Source organism: Pseudophryne corroboree, chromosome 3 (assembly GCF_028390025.1).
Source record: "Pseudophryne corroboree isolate aPseCor3 chromosome 3, aPseCor3.hap2, whole genome shotgun sequence".
NCBI lineage: Eukaryota > Metazoa > Chordata > Amphibia > Anura > Myobatrachidae > Pseudophryne > Pseudophryne corroboree.
Window position 1 is genome coordinate 797,308,937 of NC_086446.1, and position 24,505 is coordinate 797,333,441.

The window sequence follows — 24,505 nt, forward strand, 5'->3', positions numbered from 1 at the left end:
ACCATGGTCACATAATGAGCACGCTAGACTATATAGTCTTAGAGCAGTAAATCTGTTGATCGTATGATAGTATGGTACAGAATTGTGCAAATGTTTTAGGCAGGTATGGAAGAAATGCTGCAGAGTAAGATTGCTTTCACAGATAGAAGTGTTAATAGTTTTTCTCTTACGTCCTAGAGCATGCTGGAGTCCACATTAGTACCATGGGGTGTAGACGGGTCCACCAGGAGCCATTGGCACTTTAAGAGTTTGAGAGTGTGGGCTGGCTCCTCCCTCTATGCTCCTCCTACCAGACTCAGTTTAGAAAATGTGCCCAGAGGAGCCGGTCACAGCTAGGGGAGCTCTACAGAGCTTTTCTAGTAAAAAGTTATTTTAGAGTTTTTTATTTTACAGGGAGGCTGCTGGCAACAGCCTCCCTGCAGCGAGGGACTAAGGGGAGGAGTAGTGTCCGCCCTACGGGGTCTGAGCCACTATCTGACAGGACACTGAGCTCCTGAGGGATTAGATCGTTCCCCGCCACAGGGGATCGCTCACCCCAGCAGCATGCTGCCACCCCCTTACAGAGCTGAAGATTGTGGCGAGTTAGACACCGACCCCCCTAGCAAGTGGGGGGCCGGTGTGAAGATGGCAGCAGCAGGGTAGGAGCACAGTATTAATTGCGCTCCGGGATGGCTCAGCGGTACATAGTGTGGCGCGGTGAGGGGCGCCCTGGGCCTGCGCTTACACCCTACACTGGTCACAAAGCCTGTCGGGCTCCCAGGATCTCAGCCAGCACTCAATTCTCAGGCCAGTATAATCGGATGAAGAGTGGGAAGACAGCGCCATTTTGGGGGAGGAGCTTCTCCTCAGAGCGGACCCAGCAGCGTTCAGCGCCATTTTCCTGCCTGCACAGCGCTGATCAGGAGAAAGAAAGTCCCTCCACAGCAACTCCAGCTCTCACGGTACCAGGGGGTTGTAGAAGGGGGGGGGGCTGCAATACGTCTGTGTGTCCTATTAAGGTGCACAGTCAGCGCTGACAAGGGGTCTCTCTTTGATAAAAGCGCTGTGTGTGGGTTGGCTCCAATCTCTGTGTCTCTCTTGCCATTCTTCGGGGTGGAACTCTGTCTGCCCTCCACTGTGTGTGTGTGGAGTGTTTTGTGGTCTCCTTTAGCTATGTCCAGGGACACTGTGTCATATGCTGCGGAGGATGATCCCATTCCATGTAATCAGGATAGCACTGGTTTAGCACAGATTCCAGCAAGGGTACCTGAGTGGTTTTCCTCTATCAAATCTTGGATTTCTCAGATTCCTGACAGGGTTGCAAGTAAGGAATCCGCAACCCAGGTATTACAGAACTCTATGGCAGAATGGCCCGATTCTGGTACCTCAGGACGCCCCGCTATATACCCCCACAAACGTGCTCTTGTTCATTTCATGCAAGATGACACGGATACCGATTCTGACACTACAGATGGTGATGGGGATGTGTTGCGGGGGTCTGTCTCTCTTGCAAAGGGGGTGCAATTGTTGATAGAGGCTATCAGGAACGTGTTGAATGTTCCACACCTGAGCAGGTTGAGGAGGCTTTTTTCACTGAAAATAAGAAAGCCTTGCTAACCTTCCTTGCATCAAAGGAATTAAATGCTATATTTGAGAAAGCATGGGAAAACCCTGAGAAAAAATTCCAGGTCCCTAAAAGGGTCCAGGTGGCGTTTCCTTTCCCTGAGGAGGATAGGAAAAAATGGGAAAACCCGCCAATTGTTGACGCATCTGTGTCCAGACTCTCAAAGAAGGTGGTTTTGCCTGTTCCGGGATCTACCGCCTTAAAGGAGTCGGCTGATCGAAAAATTGATAACACACTTAAATCAATGTACACAGCTTCGGGGGCCATATTACGTCCCACTATTGCTAGTGCATGGATTGCAAAAGCTATAGTAAAATGGTCGGCTGCCTTACTTGAGGATTTGGATACAATGGATAAGGGTGATGTTGAATTGTTTTTGCATAATATTCACGATTCAGCAGGTTTTATGGTAGAATCCATGAAAAACCTGGGTTCCATGGCTGCTGGGATCTCTTCCATGTCTGTTTCAGCTCGTTGGGGACTGTGGCTGCGCCAGTGGTCTGCCGACGCAGAATCCAGGAAAAGTGTGGAGTCCCTACTCTACACAGGTCAGGCTCTCTTTGGGGAAGCTTTGGATGCGTGGATATCCATGGCTACGGCGGGTAAGTCTCTGTTCCTTCCCAAAGCTGCTCCTGCTCCGAAGAAATCCTTCTCTTCATCAGCGTCACAGTCCTTTCGGTCTAACAAGCCTAGAAAGGCCAAGCCGTCCAATACCTTCTTTAGGGGAGGTCGAGCTAAATCCAAGAAACCTGCTGCGGCAGGTTCCCAGGAAACTAAGCCTGCTTCCAGTACGCCGAAGTCCTCCGCATGATGGTGGACCGCGCGGCCTGGAGGTGAGGCCAGTAGGAGCGATGCTCAGACAATTCAGTCACGTCTGGGTATCGTCCGGCCTGGATCCCTGGATGATAGATATTGTATCCCACGGATACAGGTTGGAATTTCAAAATCTCCCTCCTCACCGATTTTTCAAATCAGGCTTGCCAGCTCTGCTGGCGGACAGCACTGTACTACAAGCAGCGGTCCAGAAGTTGGTAGAGGCACAGGTCAATGTGCCAGTACTTCCTCATTCGCAAGCCACGGGTTACTATTCGAACCTTTTTGTGGTACCGAAACCGGATGGTTCGGTCAGGCCCATTCTGAACCTAAAAATCACTGAACCCTTTTCTGAAGGAGTTCAAGTTCAAAATAGAGTCTCTCAGGGTGGTGATATCGGGTCTGGAAGAAGGGGAATTCCTAGTATCCCTGGATATCAAGGATGCGTACCTCCACATTCCGATTTGGTACCACATCAGGCTTATCTCCGTTTTGCATTACTGGACTGTCATTTCCAGTTCCAGGCCCTGCCATTCGGCCTCTCTACAGCACCAAGGGTGTTCACCAAGGTGATGGCAGAGATGATGGTTCTACTCCGAAAACAGGGGGTAAACATCATTCCATATGTGGACGATCTACTGATAAAGGCATTGTCCAAAGAGTAGCTGTTGCAGTCCATTGTACTCACAACCCGTCTACTCAGAGTCCACGGTTGGATTCTGAATCTTCCAAAATCTCATTTGGAAACAAACCGGAGGTTGTCTTTTCTGGGGATGATCCTCGACACGGAAGTGCAGAGGGTGTTTCTTCCACAGGAAAAGGTGTTGGTGATACAGACAATGGTCCGGGATGTCTTGAAGCCAGCCCGGGTGTCGGTTCATCAATGCATTCGCCTTTTGGGAAAGATGGTGGCCTCTTACGAGGCTCACCAGTATGGGAGGTTCCATGCTCGGGCCTTCCAACTGGATCTCCTGGACAAGTGGTCAGGATCTCACCTACACATGCACCAGAGAATTCGTCTGTCACAAAGGGCCAGGATTTCACTCCTCTGGTGGCTCCAATTGCCTTACCTTCTGGAGGGCCACAGGTTCGGGATTCAGGACTGGGTCCTTCTAACCACGGATGCAAGCCTCCGGAGCTGGGGCGCAGTCATTCATGGGGAAACCTTCCAAGGAAAGTGGTCAAGTCTGGAAGCCGGCCTGACGATCAACATCCTGGAACTAAGAGCCGTCTACAACGGTCTTTCACCAGGCGGCCCATCTTCTAAGAAATCGGGTCATTCAAGTACAGTCGGACAATGTAACGACGGTGGCTTACATAAACTGACAGGGCGGAACAAAGAGAAGAGCTGCGATGTCAGAGGTGACAAAAATCATCCTCTGCGCAGAAAAACACGCGTTGGCGCTCTCTGCAATCTTCATTCCGGGGGTGGACAACTAGGAAGCAGACTTCCTCAGCAGACACGATCTCCATCCGGGGGAGTGGGGTCTCCATCTGGAGGTGTTCAAGGAAATAAAGACCTTTGGGGGTTACCCCAAATAGCCATGATGGCCTCTCATCTCAACAAGAAGCTTTGACGCTATTGTTCCAGGTCGAGGGACCCACAAGCAGTGGTAGTGGACGCCCTGGTGTCTCCGTGGGTGTTCCAGTCAGTGTACGTATTTCCACCACTCCCACTCATTCCAAGAGTTCTAAAGCTCGTAGGGAGAACAAGAGTTCAAGCGATCCTCATTGCTCCAGACTGGCCACTGGTACGCGGACCTTCTGAATCTCTTGCAGGAAGATCCGAGGCCTCTTCCTCTTCGGGAGGACCTGCTGGAGCAGGGGCCGTTCGAATATCAAGACTTACCGTGGCTACGTTTGACGGCATGGAGGTTGAACGCCTGATACTAGCTTGGAAGGGCATTCCAAAGAAGGTCATTCCTACCCTGATACAGGCTAGGAAAGGGGTAACGTCTAAACATTACCATTGTATTTGGAAGAAATATGTCTCTTGGTGTGAGTCCAAGATGTTTCCTGCGGTGGAGTTTCAACTGGGACGTTTTCTCCTCTTCCTGCAAGCAGGTGTGGATATGGGCCTGAGGTTGGGATCTGTGAAGGTCCAGATTTCGGCCCTGTCCATTTTCTTCCAGAAACAATTGGCTTCCCTCCCTGAGGTTCAGACCTTTTTGAAGGGAGTTCTGCACATTCAACCTCCCTTTGTACCACCTACGGCGCCTTGGGACCTTAACGTGGTGTTGCAGTTCCTCCAGTCGGACTGGTTTGAGCCTCTACAGGAGGTTGAGGTCAAATTTCTTACATGGAAGGCTGTCACGTTGTTGGCCTTAGCTTCTGCTAGACGTGTGTCAGAATTGGGGGCTTTGTCTTGTAAAAGCCCTAACTTGATCTTCCACGAAGATAGAGCTGAGCTCCAGACACGTCAGCAGTTTCTTTCAAAGGTTGTGTCGGCATTTCATATCAACCAACCTATTGTGGTGCCAGTGGCTACTGACTCCTCAATTTCGTCAAAGTCCTTGGATGTTGTGGGGCTTTGAAAATATATGTGAAGAGGACTGCTTTTCACAGGAAAACGGACTCTTTGTCCTGTATGATCCCAAGAAAATTGGGTTTCCTGCTTCGAAGCAGACTATATCTCTTTGCGCTCTCCCTCCCGTTCTGGGAGCTTTGGTACATCCCCATGGTACTAATGTGGACCCCAGCATCCTCTAGGACGTAAGAGAAAATAGGATTTTGGTTACCTACCGGTAAATCCTTTTCTCGTAGTCCGTAGAGGTTGCTGGGTGCTCGCCCAACGCTTCGTTTTCCTGCAACCGTTATCTGGTTCAGTGCAAATTTGTTTAGTTATGTACTGCATTGTTACTTGGTAAGTAATTTTTCTCAAGCTGGTTAGCTTGAGGTGCCTTGTATGTGTGAGCTGGTATGAATCTCGCCACTATCTGTGTTAAATCCTTCTCACGAAGAGGTCTGTCTCCTCAGGCACAGTTTCTAGACTCAGTCTGGTAGGAAGGGCATAAGGGGAGGAGCCAGCCCACACTCTCAAACTCTTAAAGTGCCAATGGCTCCTGGTGGACCCGTCTATACACCATGGTACTAATGTGGACCCCAGCATCCTCTATGGACTACAAGAAAAGAATTTACCGGTAGGTAACTAAAATCCTATTATTTATCACTTAACAAAATGCAAAGTGAATGAACAGAAGAGAAATCTAAATCACATTAATATTTGGTGTGACCGCCCTTTACCTGCAATACAGCATCAATTCTTCTATGTACACTTGCACACGGTTTTTGAAGGAACTCGGCAGGGAGGTTGTTCCAAACATCTTGGAGGACTAACCACAGATCTTCCGTGGGTGTAGGCTTGCTCAGTTTCTTCTGTCTCTTCATGTAATCCCAGACAGACTCAATGATGTTGAGCTCGGAGCTCTGTGGGGGCCATATCATCACTTCCAGGACTCCTTGTTCTTCTTTATACTGAATAGTTCTTAATGACATTGGCTGTATGTTTGGGGTCGTTGTCCTGCTGCAGAATAAATTAGGAGCCTCCCTGATGGTACTGCATGATGGATCAGTACCTGCCTGTATTTCTCAGCAGTGAGGACACCGTTATTCCTGACCAAATCCTCAACTCCATTTGCTGAAATGCAGCCCCAGACTTGCAGGGAACCTCCACCATGCGTCACTGTTGCCTGCAGACACTCATTATTGTGCCGCTCTCCAGCCCTTCAGGGAACATACTGCCTCTGTTACAGCCAAATATTTCACATTGTGACTCCTAAGTCCAGAGCACCTGCTGACATTTCTCTGCCCTCCAGTTCCTGTGTTTTCATGCATAGCTGAGTCGCTTGGCCTTATTTCCACATCAAAGGTATGGCTTTTTGGCCGCAGTTCTTCCATGAAGACCACTTATGGCCAAACTTCTTCGAACAGTAGATGGGTGTACCTCGGTCCCACTAGTTGCTGCCAGTTCTGATTGATGGCACTGCTGGACAACTTCCAGTTTCGAAGAGAAGTAAGCATGATGTGTCTTTCATCTGATGCACTAAGTTTCCTTGGCCGACCACTGTGTCTACAGTCAGCAGGCAAGTAAGTAGGATGTCGGTGTAGAGAGAGCTTGGAAAGTCGCTCAGCACCTACCAGTTACCAATAGACACTGGCAGCGTGGTGCACCAGCCTCAGTCAGCGGCATAGTACTAAGGGCCCCGTGGGCCCTCTAAGCAGATCTACCAGCTGGACAGGGACAGTATGTGCACCACCATCAGCCAGAGTGCCGGTGGTTGTGCACAAGTATATAACAGACATGACGTGTACAGAGCTGGGGGAGCTGGAGGGGAGGCACCAGTATGGGACACTGTAATAATATCATCAGACAATGCAAAGCCCCCACAGAACACACCTCCCAGTCCCAGCCACCATGCAGAGCGAAGGGGACACAAGGGTCTTCCAAGAAAGCCTGGACCTCCAGAAACTACTATTCTTTCCGGGGAAATAGTGGAGAGACACAGAGGACAAGGTCAGTGGCAGATGCCAGGCGAGCTTCTGAGATGATAAGATCTTCCAGACACAAGAGGGGTGATGGGCAGTGAGCTACGATGGGTGCAATGTAAGCAGTAGAGGGGCAGTGAGTTTTGAGGGACTAGTTAGGGTAGGATAAGAAGGTTTAAGTGACTTCTCACAAATCATTACAAACCTAACATTCGTAGGAGGTCAAGATACAATAGCATCCTCACAATGTGACTGACTTGCACATATTTGGATGTACTAGGGGGTAATTCAGAGTTGATCACAGCAGCAAATTTGTTACCAGTTGGGCAAAACCATGTGCACTGCAGGGGAGGGGGGGGGGGGGGGGGGCAGATATAACATATGCAGAGAGAGTTAGATTTGGGTGGGTTATATTGTTTCTGTGCAGGGTAAATACTGGCTGCTTTATTTTTACACTGCAATTTAGATTTCAGTTTGAACACACCCCACCCAAATCTAACTCTCTCTGCACATGTTACATCTGCCTCCCCAGCAGTGCACATGGTTTCGCCCAACTGCCAACAAATTTGCTGCTGCGATCAGGTCTGAATTACCCCCAATATGTGCATATTCTGTTGCACTTTACAGTCGGGTACAAACACAGTAATACTGGTTAGTAACAGACAGACAAAGAATAGGCACGCAGGCTCACACACTCCATCGGAAAATAGGAGAAAAATGCATGAAGTTACAGCAAGTGCCACTTACTGCTCATTGGAAAAGCTGGATTGCAATGGTAATAAGTGCTTCATTGGTTATATGATCTAGTCACATATCAATGTTGACCTGATGTCAGAAGGTGGTTGGAGTAAAGAAAAAGAACACATGTAAATTTTGTTTGAACTGTGCGGGGGGTGGTCTTGTAACTCACAAGTTGTTAGAACAGATACTTGTTACTATTGAAGTAAAAGCAATAGTCTTAATCAGGAACCCTACGCAGGAGGAATCTTTAGGCCAAGCTGTAAGTTACTGATTCATAGTACCTACAGCTGTAAGGGTTCTAAAACATTTTCTCGTAACTAAATGTTGCTAAGGCAATACTGAGTGCAGAACAGGATGGATAAACGTATGTATTTAACTTGTTAAGAATAGTATTAACTCACATTGTTTACTGTACTAATTGATAGTGTCCTGAACACCTCCCCTCCACCCTCTTCCCCTCCTTCCCTAGGCGATATAGGCATCCCTATATAAGGGTCTCCTTTCCTGGTTCTTGTCCTGGTTGGCTGGCTGCTTGGGAACGGCAACGCACTCTCTGGAGATGGGCAGCACATACTGGCTATCTCTACCCCTCACTTCCTTTTACCCAGCTCATCCTCCAAATCTACCAGCCCCTTAATCTGATTCAACTCTTCATGCTGCCATCTTCCTGTCCTGGTACATGGGATCTGTAAGTCGGAGTACACGATGGTCCTATTTTAGGTCTGTATAGGATACATGTCACTTTCCGTAGAGATATCTTTATTAATATTTATACATTGTGCTACATATAATTAGTTTGTAAAAGTAAAATAAAGTTCTAAATAAGCCACATAAATAGTTTTGCTGAGGTGCGCTCCCTGGGTCACTACGGGTAGTGTCTCTTTGTTCAGAAAGGGGAAATTCTCATCTGCAGATGGCTTATCAGCAGTACTTCCTTGTTCCAATATTACACGATGTCCTCAAAAAGAGAATTTGTATATAGTGAAGTACCGTAGGGATCAAATGGGTTTGCAGAAATTTCAATCACATATAAGATGTAATATAAAGCAGAAAAACTTCAATCCACCTTAATGTGGCGGACCTACGTACCAGACTTAGTGGGGTGTCAGTAGTGCCCACCCAATCACGCTTGTAATATCCCTTCCTTTGTTCCGGTTGCCCCACTGACGGTAAGACCCCGGACCCTCACGGAGTGCTGCTTACAGACAAAACTGAACAAACATATTATATCTGGACGGAGAGGTGAAGGAGTGTTAGAAAAGAACTGATATCGGAGTCTGCAGGAACAAAGGAAGGGATATTACAAGCGTGATTGGGTGGGCACTACTGACACCCCACTAAGTCTGGTACGTAGGTCCGCCACATTAAGGTGGATTGAAGTTTTTCTGCTTTATATTACATCTTATATGTGATTGGAATTTCTGCAAACCCATTTGATCCCTACGGTACTTCACTATATACAAATTCTCTTTTTGAGGACATCGTGTAATATTGGAACAAGGAAGTACTGCTGATAAGCCATCTGTAGATGAGAATTTCCCCTTTCTGAACAAAGAGACACTACCCGTAGTGACCCAGGGAGCGCACCTCAGCAAAACTATAGAACTAGGACTGAACTTTTTGGGAAATTGATGACCTTCCCGGCTGGGGGATTGCAGCACCTTTGAACTGAAGCGCCATCTGTACTTATTTTTTTCTGTTTACAAGCCACATAAATAGCTTCTCACCAGCCCTGTTGCTATTCTCTCCGATACATGGAAACGGCTCCCGGCTGACAGAATCTACCCAAGTGCTATGGGCTGAGTAACATCTATTATTTCTGACACATTATGGAATTTGTACACATTAACAGCTAGAAAGCATTTTCAATGGCAGGAACACTGAAAGAAAGTTTTGGATTGCCACTGTATACAGCTCCCGGCCTAACCTTGTACAGGGTATTGCCGCTGTGGCTCCGGCAGGACTGGACCACAATAAAGCAGTGCAGGAAGTGAGAGGTGACAATGTCGGGTGAGAATACGGACCCAGCATCCTGGTACACGAGGGACACTATGTCATTCCCAATGTGACGTTTCCTCTGCAGCTTGAAGATAAATGAGAGCAAATATAAAACATCATAAAGTGAACAAGTTGTAATCTCTGCTCACCCATTCTGCTCCCAACTAGTTAGACAGATGTTAGGAAAGACAGAGAACAGGAAGAGGGTCATGTTGGGAAAGGCAGGAAACAGGAAGAGGGTCATGTTGGTAAAGGCAGGAAACAGGAAGAGGGTCATGTTGAGAAAGTAAGGAAACACTAAGAGGGTCATGTTGGGAAAATCAGGAAACACTAAGAGGGTCATGTTGAGAAAGTCAGGACACACTAAGAGAGTCATGTTGGTAAAGTCAGGAAAAACTAAGAGGGTCATGTTGAGAAAGTCAGGAAACACTAAGAAATTCATGTTGAGAAAGTAAGGAAACACTAAGAGGGTCATGTTGGGAAAATCAGGAAACACTAAGAGGGTCATGTTGGGAAAGCCAGGAAAAACTAAGAGGGTCATGTTGAGAAAGTCAGGAAACACTAAGAAAGTAAGAAAGAAAGTTGAGAAAGTAAGGAAACACTAAGAGGGTCATGTTGGGAAAATCAGGAAACACTAAGAAGGTCATGTTGAGAAAGTCAGGAAACACTAAGAGAGTCATGTTGGTAAAGTCAGGAAAAACTAAGAGGGTCATGTTGAGAAAGTCAGGAAACACTAAGAAAGTCATGTTGAGAAAGTAAGGAAACACTAAGAGGGTCATGTTGGGAAAATCAGGAAACACTAAGAGGGTCATGTTGGAAAAGTTAGGACACACTAAAAGGGTCATGTTGGGAAAATCAGGAAACACTAAAAGGGTCATGTTGGGAAAATCAGGAAACACTAAGAGGGTCATATTTGAAAAAAACAAAGGAGTCCCGCACCAGCTTAATTGAATAATAGATAATATTTGTAGGAGTATAGTCTCTTGATAACTGTATATAATACAGATATGAAATTATAGACTGGTGCTACCCACTGATCCTGAAACATGTACAGAAAGGGTGAAGAAGAAGGGATCAGTTTCTCTGGGTGCACTCACTCCCAGAACCAACAAAAATTCCTGATATTGGATCTGTGTCCTTATACACTTTTTATATATATATGTATTAACACTTAATTCTTAGTACCTCCCAATACCCATATGGAATGTATCAACTTTATTAGTATCCCATATCAAGGATTAAGACCCTTAATTAGGCCGTAAACAGTGAAATATAAAATTGATAAAAGATAGTATAGACGTAAGTCAGAAAAATGGACAAAACAGAAAAAAGAAAGGATTTGTTTTGTCCTAGTGCCAAATAATAAAGAAAATTAAAAACTGAGCCGTGTGCCGCTACTTATTGATTTGTATTTAATGTGCAGATTGTATTCCACTGCTGTATTCCTCAAAAGATTATGATTGGGATATATATGTATATATTCTTTATAATAAGTATAACAACCCCTGGTTAATAATATAAATCTTCATAAGCCTGCCACAACCTTATTCTAATTATTTGATAAGGGAAAAAGTTTCCAGTTTGGGCATTACTTCTGTGTTTCTGTCCTGTCAAAAGTAACAGTTGCTTCTACATGATACATGTAACAACTTTTAATGCACAGCAGAATGTTATAACTGATACAATTGTTGCTTTATTGAACAGGATATCTTTCTGTGTTATGATTCTACCACCGTATCATTGGAGGTCTGCAGTACCTCATTCCAGATTGGATATCCAGGACAGAAACACAGAAGTAATGCCCAAACTGGAAACTTTTTCCCTTATCAAATAATTAGAATAAGGTTGTGGCAGGCTTATGAAGATTTATATTATTAACCAGGGGTTGTTATACTTATTATAAAGAATATATACATATATATCCCAATCATAATCTTTTGAGGAATACAGCAGTGGAATACAATCTGCACATTAAATACAAATCAATAAGTAGCGGCACACGGCTCAGTTTTTAATTTTCTTTATTATTTGGCACTAGGACAAAACAAATCCTTTCTTTTTTCTGTTTTGTCCATTTTTCTGACTTACGTCTATACTATCTTTTATCAATTTTATATTTCACTGTTTACGGCCCAATTAAGGGTCTTAATACTTCATATGGGATACTAATAAAGTTGATACATTCCATATGGGTATTGGGAGGTACTAAGAATTAATTGTTAATACATATATATATAAAAAGTGTATAAGGACACAGATCCAATATCAGGAATTTTTGTTGGTTCTGGGAGTGAGTGCACCCAGAGAAACTGATCCCTTCTTCTTCACCCTTTCACTAAGAGGGTCATGTTGGGAAAATCAGTAAATACTAAGAGGGTCATGTTGGGAAAGTCAGGAAACACTAAAGGGGTCATGTTGGGAAAGTCAGGACACACTAAGAGGGTCATGTTGGGAAAATCAGGAAACACTAAGAGGGTCATGTTGGGAAAGTCAGGAAAGTTGAGAAAGTCAGGAAACACTAAGAGGATCATGTTGGGAAAGGCAAGAAACAGGAAGAGGGAAATGTTGGGAATGATAGGAAGCAGGAAGAGGGTAATATTGGGAATGGCAAGAAACAGGAAGAGGGTAATGTTGCGAATGGCAGGAAACAGGAAGAGGGGAATGTTGGGAATGATAGGAAGCCGGAAGAGGGGAATGTTGGGAATGATAGGAAGCAGGAAGAGGGTAATGTTGGTAATGGCAGGAAACAGGAAGAGGGGAATGTTGGGAATGGCAGGAAACAGGAGGAGGGGAATCTTTGGAAAGGCAGGAAACAGGAAGAGGGAAATGTTAGAAATAGCAAGGAACAGGAAGAAGGGTAATGTTATGAAAGCAAAGAAACAAGAAAAGGGAAATGCTAGGAATGGAAGGGAACATGAAGAGGTAAATGTTGGGAAAACAGAACAGAAAGAGGGCAGTGTTCTGAAAGTCAAGAAACAAGAAGTGAGGAATGTTAAGAAGAGCAGGTAACAAAAAGAGGAGAATGTTGGGAATGACAGAAAACAGGAAGAGGGGAATGTTAAGAAGGGCAAGGAACAGGAAGAAGCAAATGTTTTGAAAGGCAAGAAACAGGAAGAGGGCGATGTTAGGTAGAGCAGGGAACAGAAAGAGAAGAATGTTGGGAGGAAAGTAAGGGAACACGAAGAAAGACATGCCTAGGGGAACTAGATAAAGACTGAATGCCAGTTTAGACAATAAGGGGCATATTTATTACAATCCACATCTCGGATGCAGTTGGGATGTGATAAATTTGGCCAAATACGCAATGCAATAATTGAATACATCACAAGGATGTATCAATTATCACATGTAGGGACAATGCTTGCGAGAAAGCTCTGTCCCAGTGAATCCCCTTTACTGCACTTCTCAGGATATTTTCTATTTAAAATACCCTGAGCGTATAACCATGTATGCGCCACCTCTGGCTACCATCCGCGACTACTCCCTCTGCAACTGTAACTGCAGCCAGAACCAGCGATCGGGATCCAGGAAGGCAGCTGGTCATCTGATCGCTGTGCTCCACTATGACACCCGGTGCTGTAAAGTGAGATGCCGGCTTCACAGCAACACTTTACTGCACCTCGCCAGATCACCGATCACCTTTTCCTGGGCGCAGATAAGTATTTATAACCACGTACGAAACAATCTCACATTTAATAACACAGACCTGCTGCGTGTCCCCTGGTGTATAGGGGAGCTTGGTTGAGACATGGAACATGATCTCATGGCCCCGGAACGTGGTATATACAGATTCTGATCCTGTCTGACCTTGGGAAACATCCAGACCCCCACGGAACCTACAGGGGCAAACATGAATCATCAGGCTGAACTCGCCCATCCTCCGCACATTCCTCTGCTGGAGGCTGCCACACTGTTCTATATATAAATACATGGTAAATGTTTACCGCCCGGCAGCCACGCATTATTTATTTTTCTGCATTATTCAATAGATCATTATAACTGAAGCAATCAGATCTATTAACAATGAGACGTCTCCGAGGAGAGAGGGAGACGCTGCGTTATTTTCTCACCCTTTAAAGTTCTGAAGGTCGATTCGTTCTCCCAGGAAATCCAGAAATTCTGTGAACCCCAAAGTCTCCTCTGTATTGCTGAACAGCTCTGACTCGGTCACCTGCAACGTGGGGGGAGATCAGGGTTAGGGGGTGCGGAGACGGACGAGGGGTTTAGGAAAGTGGGGCCGACATGTGCACATTCTGTTTGAGCAAAATTGCAGGTCATTTATGAACTGGAAATATATGGTGACACCAGCACATCTCTCAGAGCAGTTGCACCCATTTTCCATATACAGTATCACATACAGAGTGCAAGTCTCTATTCCACATACAGATGTAGCCATGCTGCATATAGTTGCAGCCTGGCACACCATGCAGCATGCCACATCGCAGTAAGATGAGCGTGGCTACATCTGTATACTCAGAGCCGGATTAAAGGGGGAGGGGGCAGGGGGTCAGTACCCCGGGCCCCCCTGTCTGACATGGCCCCCTGGCTGGAGCTCTGCGCAGAACTCTCCAGCCTCCGCCTCAAGCAGCAGCTCTCCTGGCAGCAGCAGAGGCTGGAGGTTGCATGACTCAGTCCCTGACCGTGCTGCCTGAAAGGCGGGGAGGGGGGGGGAGGAAGCCGCATGCACAGCCGCACAACTCCCCCGGCAGCGTGGATCCCTTCTTCCCCAGCAGCCTGGAGTCTTTTATCCCTGCTGCAGTGCGGCTCCCATTGCCGGTGGCCGGCTTCGTTGGGTGGGGGAGGTGAGCATCGTGTGCAGCCGGGGGGTGCTGGTGGTCGGCAGGGGGGGAAAGGCACCCCTGTCTTGGGTGCCCTGGGTTCCCTGAGGGCTTAATCCGGCCCTGTGTATACTGTACAAGGTTCATTTGAAAAAAAAACCAAAAAATAGGATTTTAATTACTTACCGTTAAATCCTTGTCTCGTAGTCCACAAAGGATATTGGGGACTTAGTACGATGGGGTATAGATGGGGTCCAAAGGAGCCGGTGCACTTCAAATTTCTTCAACTGGGTGTGCTGGCTCCTCCCCTCTATGCCCCCTCCCACAGCCAGTCTAGGTAAAACTGTGCCCGAAGGAGAATGGACATACTTGAGAGAAGGAACATAACATCAATGAGTGGTGAGATTTACACACCAGCACACCATAACATAACCTGGCCAGCAACAGCTGGAAACAAAACAGCAACAGCTGAACAGGTAACTATATAAGAGAAAACCTGTAGAAAGTCACCGCACAGAGGCAGGCGCCCAATATCCCTTATGGACTACGAGAAAAGGATTTACCGGTAGGTAATTAAAATCCTATTTTCTCTAACATCCATAAGGGATATTGGGGACTTAAGGGCCCCATACACTACAACAATATATCTGAGGCTGAAGTCGGATGTAATTTCCCTTGAACTCCCCCGGGACCTTCCCGGGAGTGATTCCATACGATTTGGTACTTTTGTGCTATTTTTGCATAAGATATATCGTATGCGATTGATGAAGCCGCTATAAATCGCATGCAATATATTGTACGGCATACAATTGTACCATGAGATATATCTGATAATCTGGATAGAGGGCTACGGGGGGTGGGAGTGTCCTGAGAATGCCGGTCACACTTCCCTGTGATACACCACATGCGATATATACATGCACAAAAAACACACTTTTTCCATCCGATTCCATCCAATTCCGATATATCATTAGTGCAGCACCAACGACCTAGGGAATCCTATCCGACAGCCACGGGGACTAGCATCAGATTAGATACGATCTAAAACACATACGATTGTACACACTTTCATACAATATATCAGACGGATATATCGGAATTGTATGAAATTGTGTAAAATAGTACTAGTGTATGGGCCCTTTAGGGCCTAATTCAGACCTGATCGGTGATGTGCGAATTCGCACAGCAACCGGTCAGGTCTAAAGTGCGCATGCACTGGCGCCGCAGTGCACAGGCGCATGACTGACAGCCGATGGCTGTCGTAGCCTAGCGATCGCCTCTGCCTGATTGACAGGCAGATGTGGTCACTGGGTGGGAGGGGACGGGGCGGCAGCATTAAGCCGCCATTTAGGGGGTGCTGTCCGGCCAACGCAGGTGTGGCAGGACCGTGCCGGGGGTGGGCCGCGGCGGCTGCGTGACGTCACATGCAGCCGCTGCGACCCGGGCAGTGATGAGTAGCTCCCGGGCCAACGTGCAGGAGTTGCGCTGGCCGGGAGCTACTCGTGAAGTACAAAAGCATCGCCACTGTGCGATGCTTCTGTACTTCTGCGGGGGTGGGTCGGCCCAGACATGCGGGGCGGACTAGCCCTGTGCTGGGCGTTTCCCCCCGCATGTCAGTGTGCCTGATCGTAGCCCTGCAAAATTTAGCAGGGTTATGATCAGGTCTGAATTAGGCCCTTAATACAGTGGGGACGTCCCAAAGCTTCCAGAACACGTGGGAACGTGCGGAGACATCTGCAGCACAGCCTGCCCAAACTGGGTATCCTCTTTGGCCAGGGTATCAAACTTGTAGAACTTCACAAAGGTGTTCTTCCCCGACCAGGTAGCAGCTCGGCATAGTTGCAAGGCCGAGACTCTACGGGCAGCCGCCCAGGAAGACCCCACCAATCTTGTAGAGTGGGCCTTCAGAGACTGTGGAACAGGTAAGGCTGCCGACACATAGGCCTGTTGGATAGTCAGCCTAATCCAACGAGCAATGGACTGCTTAGAAGCAGGTCAACCCTTTTTCTGCAAATCACAGAGCACAAACAGAGGATCAGTCTTTCTGATCAGAGCCATCCTCTTAAAATACATCTTCAAGGCTCGCACAGCATCCAATGACTCCGGAGGAGCAGAAGTGCCAGAACTTGACAGGACTACAATCGGTTGATTCAAGTGGAATGCAGAGACAACCTTCGGCAGGAACTGCTGTCTAGTCCTGAGCTCTGCTCTGTCTTCGTAAAAGACCAAGTATGGACTTTTAAATGATAAGGCCCCCAATTCAGAGACACGCCTAGCAGAAGCCAGGGCCAGCAACATCACCATCTTCCATGTGAGGTACTTGTCTTCTACTGTCATCAGAGGTTCAAAGGTTGGTGATCCGCTGAAACACCTGTTGGTGGAGGTCCCACTCTCCCAGTTGGAGACTGTGACGACTCAGGAAATCCGCTTCCCAGTTGTCCACCCCCGGAATGAAGATGGCCGTAATTGCTCTTGCATTTCTTTCTGCCCTGAGTAGTATCCTGGACACCTCTCGCATACAGGCTCTGCTTTTCGTTCCTTCTTGTTGATTTATGTAAGCCACAGCCGTGGTGTTGTCCGACTGAACTTGAACAGCGTGATCCCTGAGTAGAGGAGAGGCCTGAAGCAGAGCGTTGTAGATCGCCCGAAGTTCCAGAATGTTGATCGGAAGTAGGACCTCATGGGCTGACCACCTGCCCTGGAACTGAGCCTCCCTAGGTAACAGCTCCCCATTCTCTCAGACTCGCATCTGTCGTGAGGAGGATCCAATCCTGAATCCAGAAACTTCGACCTTCCAGCAAGTTTGAGGACTGTAGCCACCACAGGAGGGAAATCCTGGACTGAGGCGATAGATGTATTATCCGGTGCATCTGAAGATGTGAGCCGGACCACTTGCTCAGGAGATCCAATTGAAATGTTCTGACATGGAACCTTCCGTACTGGATCGCCTCGTATCCTTCCCAACAATCTTATGCAAAGATGGATGGATATCCGAGTAGGCCGGAGAACAGCTCAGGCCATCTCCTGGAGCATCCTTGCTTTGTCCTCTGGGAGGAATACTTTCTGAGCCACAGTATCCAGAAACATTCCCAGGAACAGAAGCCGCTGAGTAGGCTCCAGGTGGGACTTCTGTAAATTGAGGATCCACCCATGTTGTGACAGAAGCTGAATAGTGCAGTATATATTGAGCAATATAAGCTCCCTGGATCTAGCTTATATCACGAGGTCATCTAGGTAAGGGACAATATTGACCCCCTTGACTTGGAGCTGGAACATCATCTCCGCTATTACCTTCATGAAGACCCTCGGAGCTGTGGACAGGCCGAAGGGTAGCGCCTGTAACTGGTAGTGACTGTTCAGCAGGGCAAACCTCAGATAAGCCTGGTGAGGCAGCCAAATCGGGATATGGAGATAAGCGTCCTTTATATCCAGCAAGACCATGAACTCCTGTTCTTCCAGACCCACAATCACTGCTCGCAAGGATACCATCTTGAACTTGAAAACCTTTAGGTAAGGGTTCGAGGATTTTAGATTCAAAATGGGCCTTACGGAACTGTCCAGTTTTGGTACCACAAACAGGTTGGAGTAGTAACCCTTTCCCTGTTGTTGTAGTGGCACTGAAACAATGACCTCGGACTGGACCAACTTTAGGATGGCCTGTTTTAGTGTAAGTCGTGTATCCTCCAAAACTAGTAAGCTTGATTTGAAAAATCATTGTGGTGGAGCGCTGTCGAACTGCAGCTTGTGGCCCTGAGAAATTAGATCCTATACCCAGGCATCCTGGCAGGAGCTTTCCCAGATGTGGCTGAAGTGACGCAGTCAAGCTCCCACCTCGAGATCCCCTCGGGGTGGGGGGCACCGTCATGCTGAGGCCTTAGTGTAAGCTGAACTGGTGCTTTGTTCCTGAGAACCTGTGGCGGCTGGTGCCTCTCACCGCATTTGGAGATGCCTCTGGCTCTTGATATGAACCTGGTAGTCCGAAAGGACTGTGTAGACAGCCCTGTAGGAACGCCTAGCCGGCGGGGCCCCAGGGGGGGGAGAAACGTGGATTTTCCTGCAGTAACTTCAGAAATCCACGTATCCAACTCAACCCCGAATAGCCACTCACCTGAGAAAGGAAGAGACTCCACACTGCACTTGGAATCAGCGTCCGCTGTCCACTGACGCAGCCACAAAGCTCTGTGCGCCGACACTGCCATGGTAGTAGTCCTAGCATTAATAGTGCTTATCTCCTTGAGAGAGTCACTCGTGTGCAGTGTCTTGAATGTGTTTTATGAGAGTCGCCCGCAAGGCCTTCTTAAATTTGAGTCGTCCATGTATGAATGGCATGTGTCATCCAGCAACCCGCAAGCACAGGTCTTTGCGATACACCAGCCGCCGTGTAAATAGACTTTAGTGTAGTCTCTATCTTCCTATCCCCAGGGTCCTTTAATGTAAAGGAGCCCGGAGCTGGCAGTACCACCTTTTTTGATAGGCGAGAGACTGATACGTCTACGGCCGGGGGTTTTTCCCAGTTTTTCCTACCTTCAGGGGCAAATGTGCAAAAAACGTTTTGTCACCTGATATTTTTTATCAGGATTTTTCCAGGTTAGCGTAAACATGTCATCTAGGGGGTCATTCCGAGTTGTTCGCTCGCTAGCTGCTTTTAGCAGCATTGCAAACGCTAGGCCGCCGCCCTCTTGGAGTGGATCTTAGCTTAGCAGAATAGCGAACAAAAGAGTAGCATAATTGCGATTAAATAATTCTTAGCAGTTTCTGAGTAGCTCGAGACTTACTCCTACACTGCGATCAGCTCAGCCCGTTTCGTTCCTGGTTTGACGTCACAAACACGCCCTGCGTTCGGCCAGCCACTCCCCCGTTTCTCCAGACACTCTCGCGTTTTATCCTGGCACGCCTGCGTTTTTCCACACACTCCCAGAAAACAGTCAGTTTCCGCCCAGAAACACCCACTTCTTGTCAATCACGCTCTGATCACTTCAACGATGAAAATTCTTCGTTCGGACGTGAGTAAATCTACTAAGTTTTGTGCTAAAATACTTAGCGCATGCGCACTGTGTACCATGCGCAATGCGCATTTTTGCCTTAATCACTCCGTTGCGAAAATCGGCAACGAGCGAACAACTCGGAATGACCCCCCTAGTTCCTTAGAATCAGGGAAGGTGACACTGATTTTTTTTCTGTGCTAAGAAAAACGACTGCTGTACTGCAACGTCTTCCAAGGAGATTTTTAACACATCCCTGATAGCAAGTATGAGGGGCTCAATACCCTGTGCAGAAGGTGAATCCTCTGTAATAGGATCCAATGCCTCCTCCTCCTCCTGTACCCCTTCCTCAGATCCTGAGAGTAAATCAAGCAGCCCACGTTTTTGGGGGCCTGAACTAGGGAGGGGGGTGGGAAGTTTTTCATCTACCTTTTCAGCTAGGTCTGCTACAGCCTGCTGCGGTTGTTGTGTCTTTTGACTATTAGCAGTGAGCTGGGATGACATATCAGCCATCATGGATTTTATGGCACCGAGCCAGGATGGCTCCTGACCCTCCCCCCCAGTCTCCTCACTAACTTGGGAGGATTGACTGCATTGTTCACATAAGAGGGAACCTGCTGTAGAGGGAGACATACACTGCATAATTGGTGTTTTACCATGTTTACAGTAACACACACACACACACACACACACACACACACACACACACACACACACACACACACGTATTACAAAAGCAAGCCTGCCCTTACTGTATGTGAGAAGGAGACATAAAGTGATAGAGAGAGGATAGCACACGCAAGCCTGTCAGACCCAGTGAGACTGCATGCTGTTTATCACGGTGTAACACCGTAGTCTTGTCCTTTTTAGGACACTATAGGGTGTATAATAGCGGCTCTCCCCCTTATTTACACCCCTGTACCAGTTTCCTGCGTATCCCTGAGTGTCTGGAGGAGCTGTGTATCCTTGCTGCTGCAGCTGTAAGCAGAGGAAGGTGCCAAAATGCCGCTGGTCCCGCTCTGAGGAAGCTCCGCCCGCTGTAATGGCGCCGGAGCTATACATTTATTTATACTGGCAATGTCTCCTATGTGGTGTAAAACAAAGTATGAATCCCCGTTTTCACCACCGCTGGCCAGTGTACACAGGAGGGCTATAGCGGATCCCTCTGTGGAGCGTCCGTATGCCGCCCCTGTGATTGCGCCGCACCAAGAACCGGGGGACCCCCCTAGCGAGGTCCCCGGTTTGTACTCACCACTCTTATAATCTTCAGGCTGCGGGCTGTGTGGTGTGCTGTGATTGTGTTCGCCAAGGCGCAATGCCCTGCGGTACCAACAACCTCTCAGGACGGTGGTCCTGCAGTGGGGAAGCAGCTCTAACACCTTACAGAGACCGGTAACCGTCCACCCCCTAACTCCCACGGTGCAGGTATACTGTTGCCCAGACACTATACCGAAAATAACAAAGTTTAAAATAGGATTTTAATTACCTTCCAGTAAATCCTTTTCTCGTAGTCCGTAGAGGATACTGGGGTTCCATTTAGTACCATGGGGTATAGACGGGTCCACTAGGAGACATGGGCACTTTAAGAATTTGATCGTGTGGGCTGGCTCCTCCCTCTATACCCCTCCTACCAGACTCAGTCTAGGAAACTGTGCCCAAGGAGACAGACATACTTTGAGAGAAGGATATAAAAGGATAGTGGTGAGATTCCGAACCAGCACACACAAACAAGAGGAAAGCTATGCTATACCAACTATAAACAGGAACAGCAACAGCTGAATCAACAATACTTAACCAACTTACAGTGCAGGAAAACCAAAGCACTGGGCTGGCGCCCAGTATTCTCTACGGACTATGAGAAAAGGATTTACCGGTAGGTAGTTAAAATCCTATTTTCTCTTACATCCTAGCGGATACTGGGGTTCCATTTAGTACCATGGGGATGTACAAAAGCTCCCAAACTGGGTGGGAGAGAGGCTGAGGTTCCTGCAGAACTGATTGACCAAACTGAAGGTCCTCAAAGGCCAAAGTATCGAACTTGTAGAACTTAGCAAACGTATTCGAACCAGACCAAGTAGCTTCTCGGCAGAGCTGTAAAGCCGAGACACCCCGGGCAGCCGCCCAGGAAGAACCCCCCAACCTAGTAGAGTGGGCCTGTACAGATCTTGGAACTGGCAAACCTGCCGTGGAATAAGCATGCTGGATAGTGAGCCTGATCCAGCGTGCAATGGACTGCTTTGAAGCACGACACCCAATTTTATTGGGATCATAAAGAACGAACAGCTAGTCCGATTTCCTGTGACGGGCTGTTCTCTTTACATACACCTTTAAAGCCCTCACAACATCCAAAGACTTTGAAGTAGCAGAGGTGTCGGTAATCACCGGAGCCACAAGATGTGAAACACAGACACCACTTTAGGAAGAAATTGCTGACGAGATCTGAGTTCAGCTCTGTCCTCATGGAAAATTAAATAGGGGCTTTTGTGAGACAACGCCCCCAGCTCCGACACACGTCTTGCTGAAGCCAAGGCAAACAGTGTGACGGTCTTCCATGTAAGATATTTTACGTCTACCTCCTGTAACGGTTCAAACCAGTCCGATTGGAGGAACTGCAGCACCAAATTGAGATCCCAAGGTGCTGTGGGAGGCACAAAGGAAGGTTGGATGTGCAGAACACCTTTCATGAACATCTGGACCTCAGGGAGAGAAGAAAATTGTTTCTGAAAGAAAATGGACAAGGCCGAAATCTGGACTTTTATGGAGCCCAGACATAGGCCAACATCCACACCTGCCTGCAGAAAAAGCAGGAAATGTCCCAGATGAAATTCCACCGCAGAATAATTTCTGCTCTCACACCAAGAGACGTATTTTTTTCCAAATACAGTGGTAATGTTTAGACATTACCCCCTTTCTGGCTTGGATCATAGTCGGGATAACCTTGTCAGGGATCCCTCTCCTGGCTAGAATCAGCCGTTCAACATCCATGCCGTCAAACGTAGCCGCAGTAAGTCTTGATAGACGAACGGGCCCTGTTGCAGAAGATCCTCTCAAAGAGGTAGAGGCCATGGATCTTCGAGGAGCATCTCCAGAAGGTCCGCGTACCAGGCCCTTCTTGGCCAGTCAATAACAATGAGTATTGATTGAACCTTTTCTCTTTTTAATCTGTTGAGAATTCTTGGGATCAGAGGAAGTGGAGGAAACAAGTACACCATCTGATAGACCTATGGAATCGTCAGAGCGTCTACCGCCACTGCCTGTGGGTCTCTGGACCTGGAACAATACCGCTTGAGCTTCTTGTTGAGACAAGAGACCATCATGTCAATTTGTGGATATCCCCACCGACGTGTCAAGCACCTGAACACTTCTGGGTGAAGGCATCACTCCTCCAGGTGCAGGTCATGTCTGCTAAGGAAGTCCGCTTCCCAGTTGTCTATTCCCGGAATGAAGACCGCTGACAATGCCACAGCGTTTTTTTTCTGCCCAGAGAAGAATTCTTGACACCTCTGACATTGCTGCTCTGCTCTTCGTTCTGCCCTGTCTGTTTATGTATGTCACTGCTGTGACATTGTCCGACTGGACCTGAATGGCTTGATCTTGAAGAAGATGTGAGGCCTGCTGAAGGGCGTTGTATGTGGCCCCGAGTTTCAGAATGTATATTGGAAGGATGACTTCCTGACTTGACCATCTTCCCTGAAATTGCACCCCCTGAGTGACTGCTCCCCAACCTCTGAGGCTTGCATCTGTGGTTAACAGAATCCAATTTTGAATCCCGATCCTCTGACCCTCGACGAGGTGAGAAGTCTGTAGCCACCCCAGAAGGGAGATCCTGGCTTTTGGCGACAGATGGATCCTCAGGTGCATGTGAAGATGTGAACCGGACCTTTTGTCCAACAGATCGAGCTGGAAGGGTCTTGCGTGAAACCTTCCGTATTGAAGCGCCTTGTAAGAGGCCACCATTTTCCCCAGAAGGCGAATGCATAGATGCACCGATATCCGGGTTGGCTTCAGGACATCCCAAACCATTGACTGGATCACCAATACCTTTTCCAACGGAAGAAACACCTTCTGCGACTCCGTGTCCAGTATCATTCCCAGGAATGGAAGCCTACGTGTTGGCTCTAGGTGAGATTTCGGCAAGTTCAGAATCCACCCATGATCCAGGAGAACTCTGGTTGAGAGACCAATGCTGTCCAGCAACCTCTCCTGGTACGGCGCCTTTATCAGAAGATCATCCAGGTATGGAGTTATGTTCACTCCCTGTTTGCGGAGTAGAAGCATCATCTCTGCCATCACTTTGGTGAACACCCTCGGTGCTGTGGAGAGACCAAATAGCAGGGCCTGGAACCGGTAGTGACAGTCCTGCAGTGCCAACCGTAGATAAGCCTGATGAGGCAGCCAGATCGGAATGTGAAGGTACGCATCCTTGATATCCAGAGCCATTAGGAATTACCCTTCCTCCAGACCTGAGATCACCGCTCTCAGAGACTCCATCTTGAATTTGAACACTCTGAAGTACGGGTTCAAGGACTTGAGGTTCAGAATCGGCCTTACCGAACAGTCCGGTTTCGGTACCACAAACAAGTTGAAATAGTACCCCTTGTTTTGCCAATGAGGTCGAACTGGAACAATGACCTGAGTCTGTACCAGTTTTTGGATGGCGTGCTGTAAAGTTATACTTGCCTCTTGTGAAACTGGAAAGCCTGATTTAAAGAATCCGTGAGGTGGTAGCTCTTGGAACTCCAGTCTGTGGCCCTGGGAAATAAGATCTATGACCCAGGGATCCCGGCACGAACTTGACCAGATGTGACTGAAGAATTTTAGTCGGGCTCCCACCTGACAGTCTTCCAGGCATCGCGGTCCACCATCATGCTGAAGGCTTTCAGGAAGCAGAGCCTGAGCTGTGTTCCTGAGCACCTGCAGTTGCTGGTTTGCATGGTTTACCTCTTGCGCCTCTGGAGGCTGTAAAAGCAGCCTTGAACTTGGCTGTCCGAAAGGACTGTAAATTTGAAGCTGAATAAGCTTTCCTGGCTGGGGGAGCTGCGGAAGGAAGATACGTAGACTTACCCGCAGTAGCTTTGGAGATCCATTTATCTAGTTCATCTCCA

The 24,505-nt window shown here is 47.7% G+C and overlaps 1 protein-coding gene across 2 annotated transcripts in view; it reads right to left on the reverse strand.

Annotated features, from left to right (window-relative positions):
- Positions 1-24,505, reverse strand: part of LOC135056909 (rap1 GTPase-activating protein 1-like) — a 311,987-nt gene that overhangs the window by 41,791 nt on the left and 245,691 nt on the right. For both annotated transcript variants that reach the window (XM_063962680.1, XM_063962681.1), the window contains exons 11-13: positions 13,711-13,811; positions 13,347-13,476; positions 9,570-9,725 (exon numbers count right to left, since the gene is read on the reverse strand). In XM_063962680.1, the coding sequence (XP_063818750.1) occupies positions 9,570-9,725; positions 13,347-13,476; positions 13,711-13,811 (387 nt within the window). The remainder of the gene's footprint in view (positions 1-9,569; positions 9,726-13,346; positions 13,477-13,710; positions 13,812-24,505) is intronic.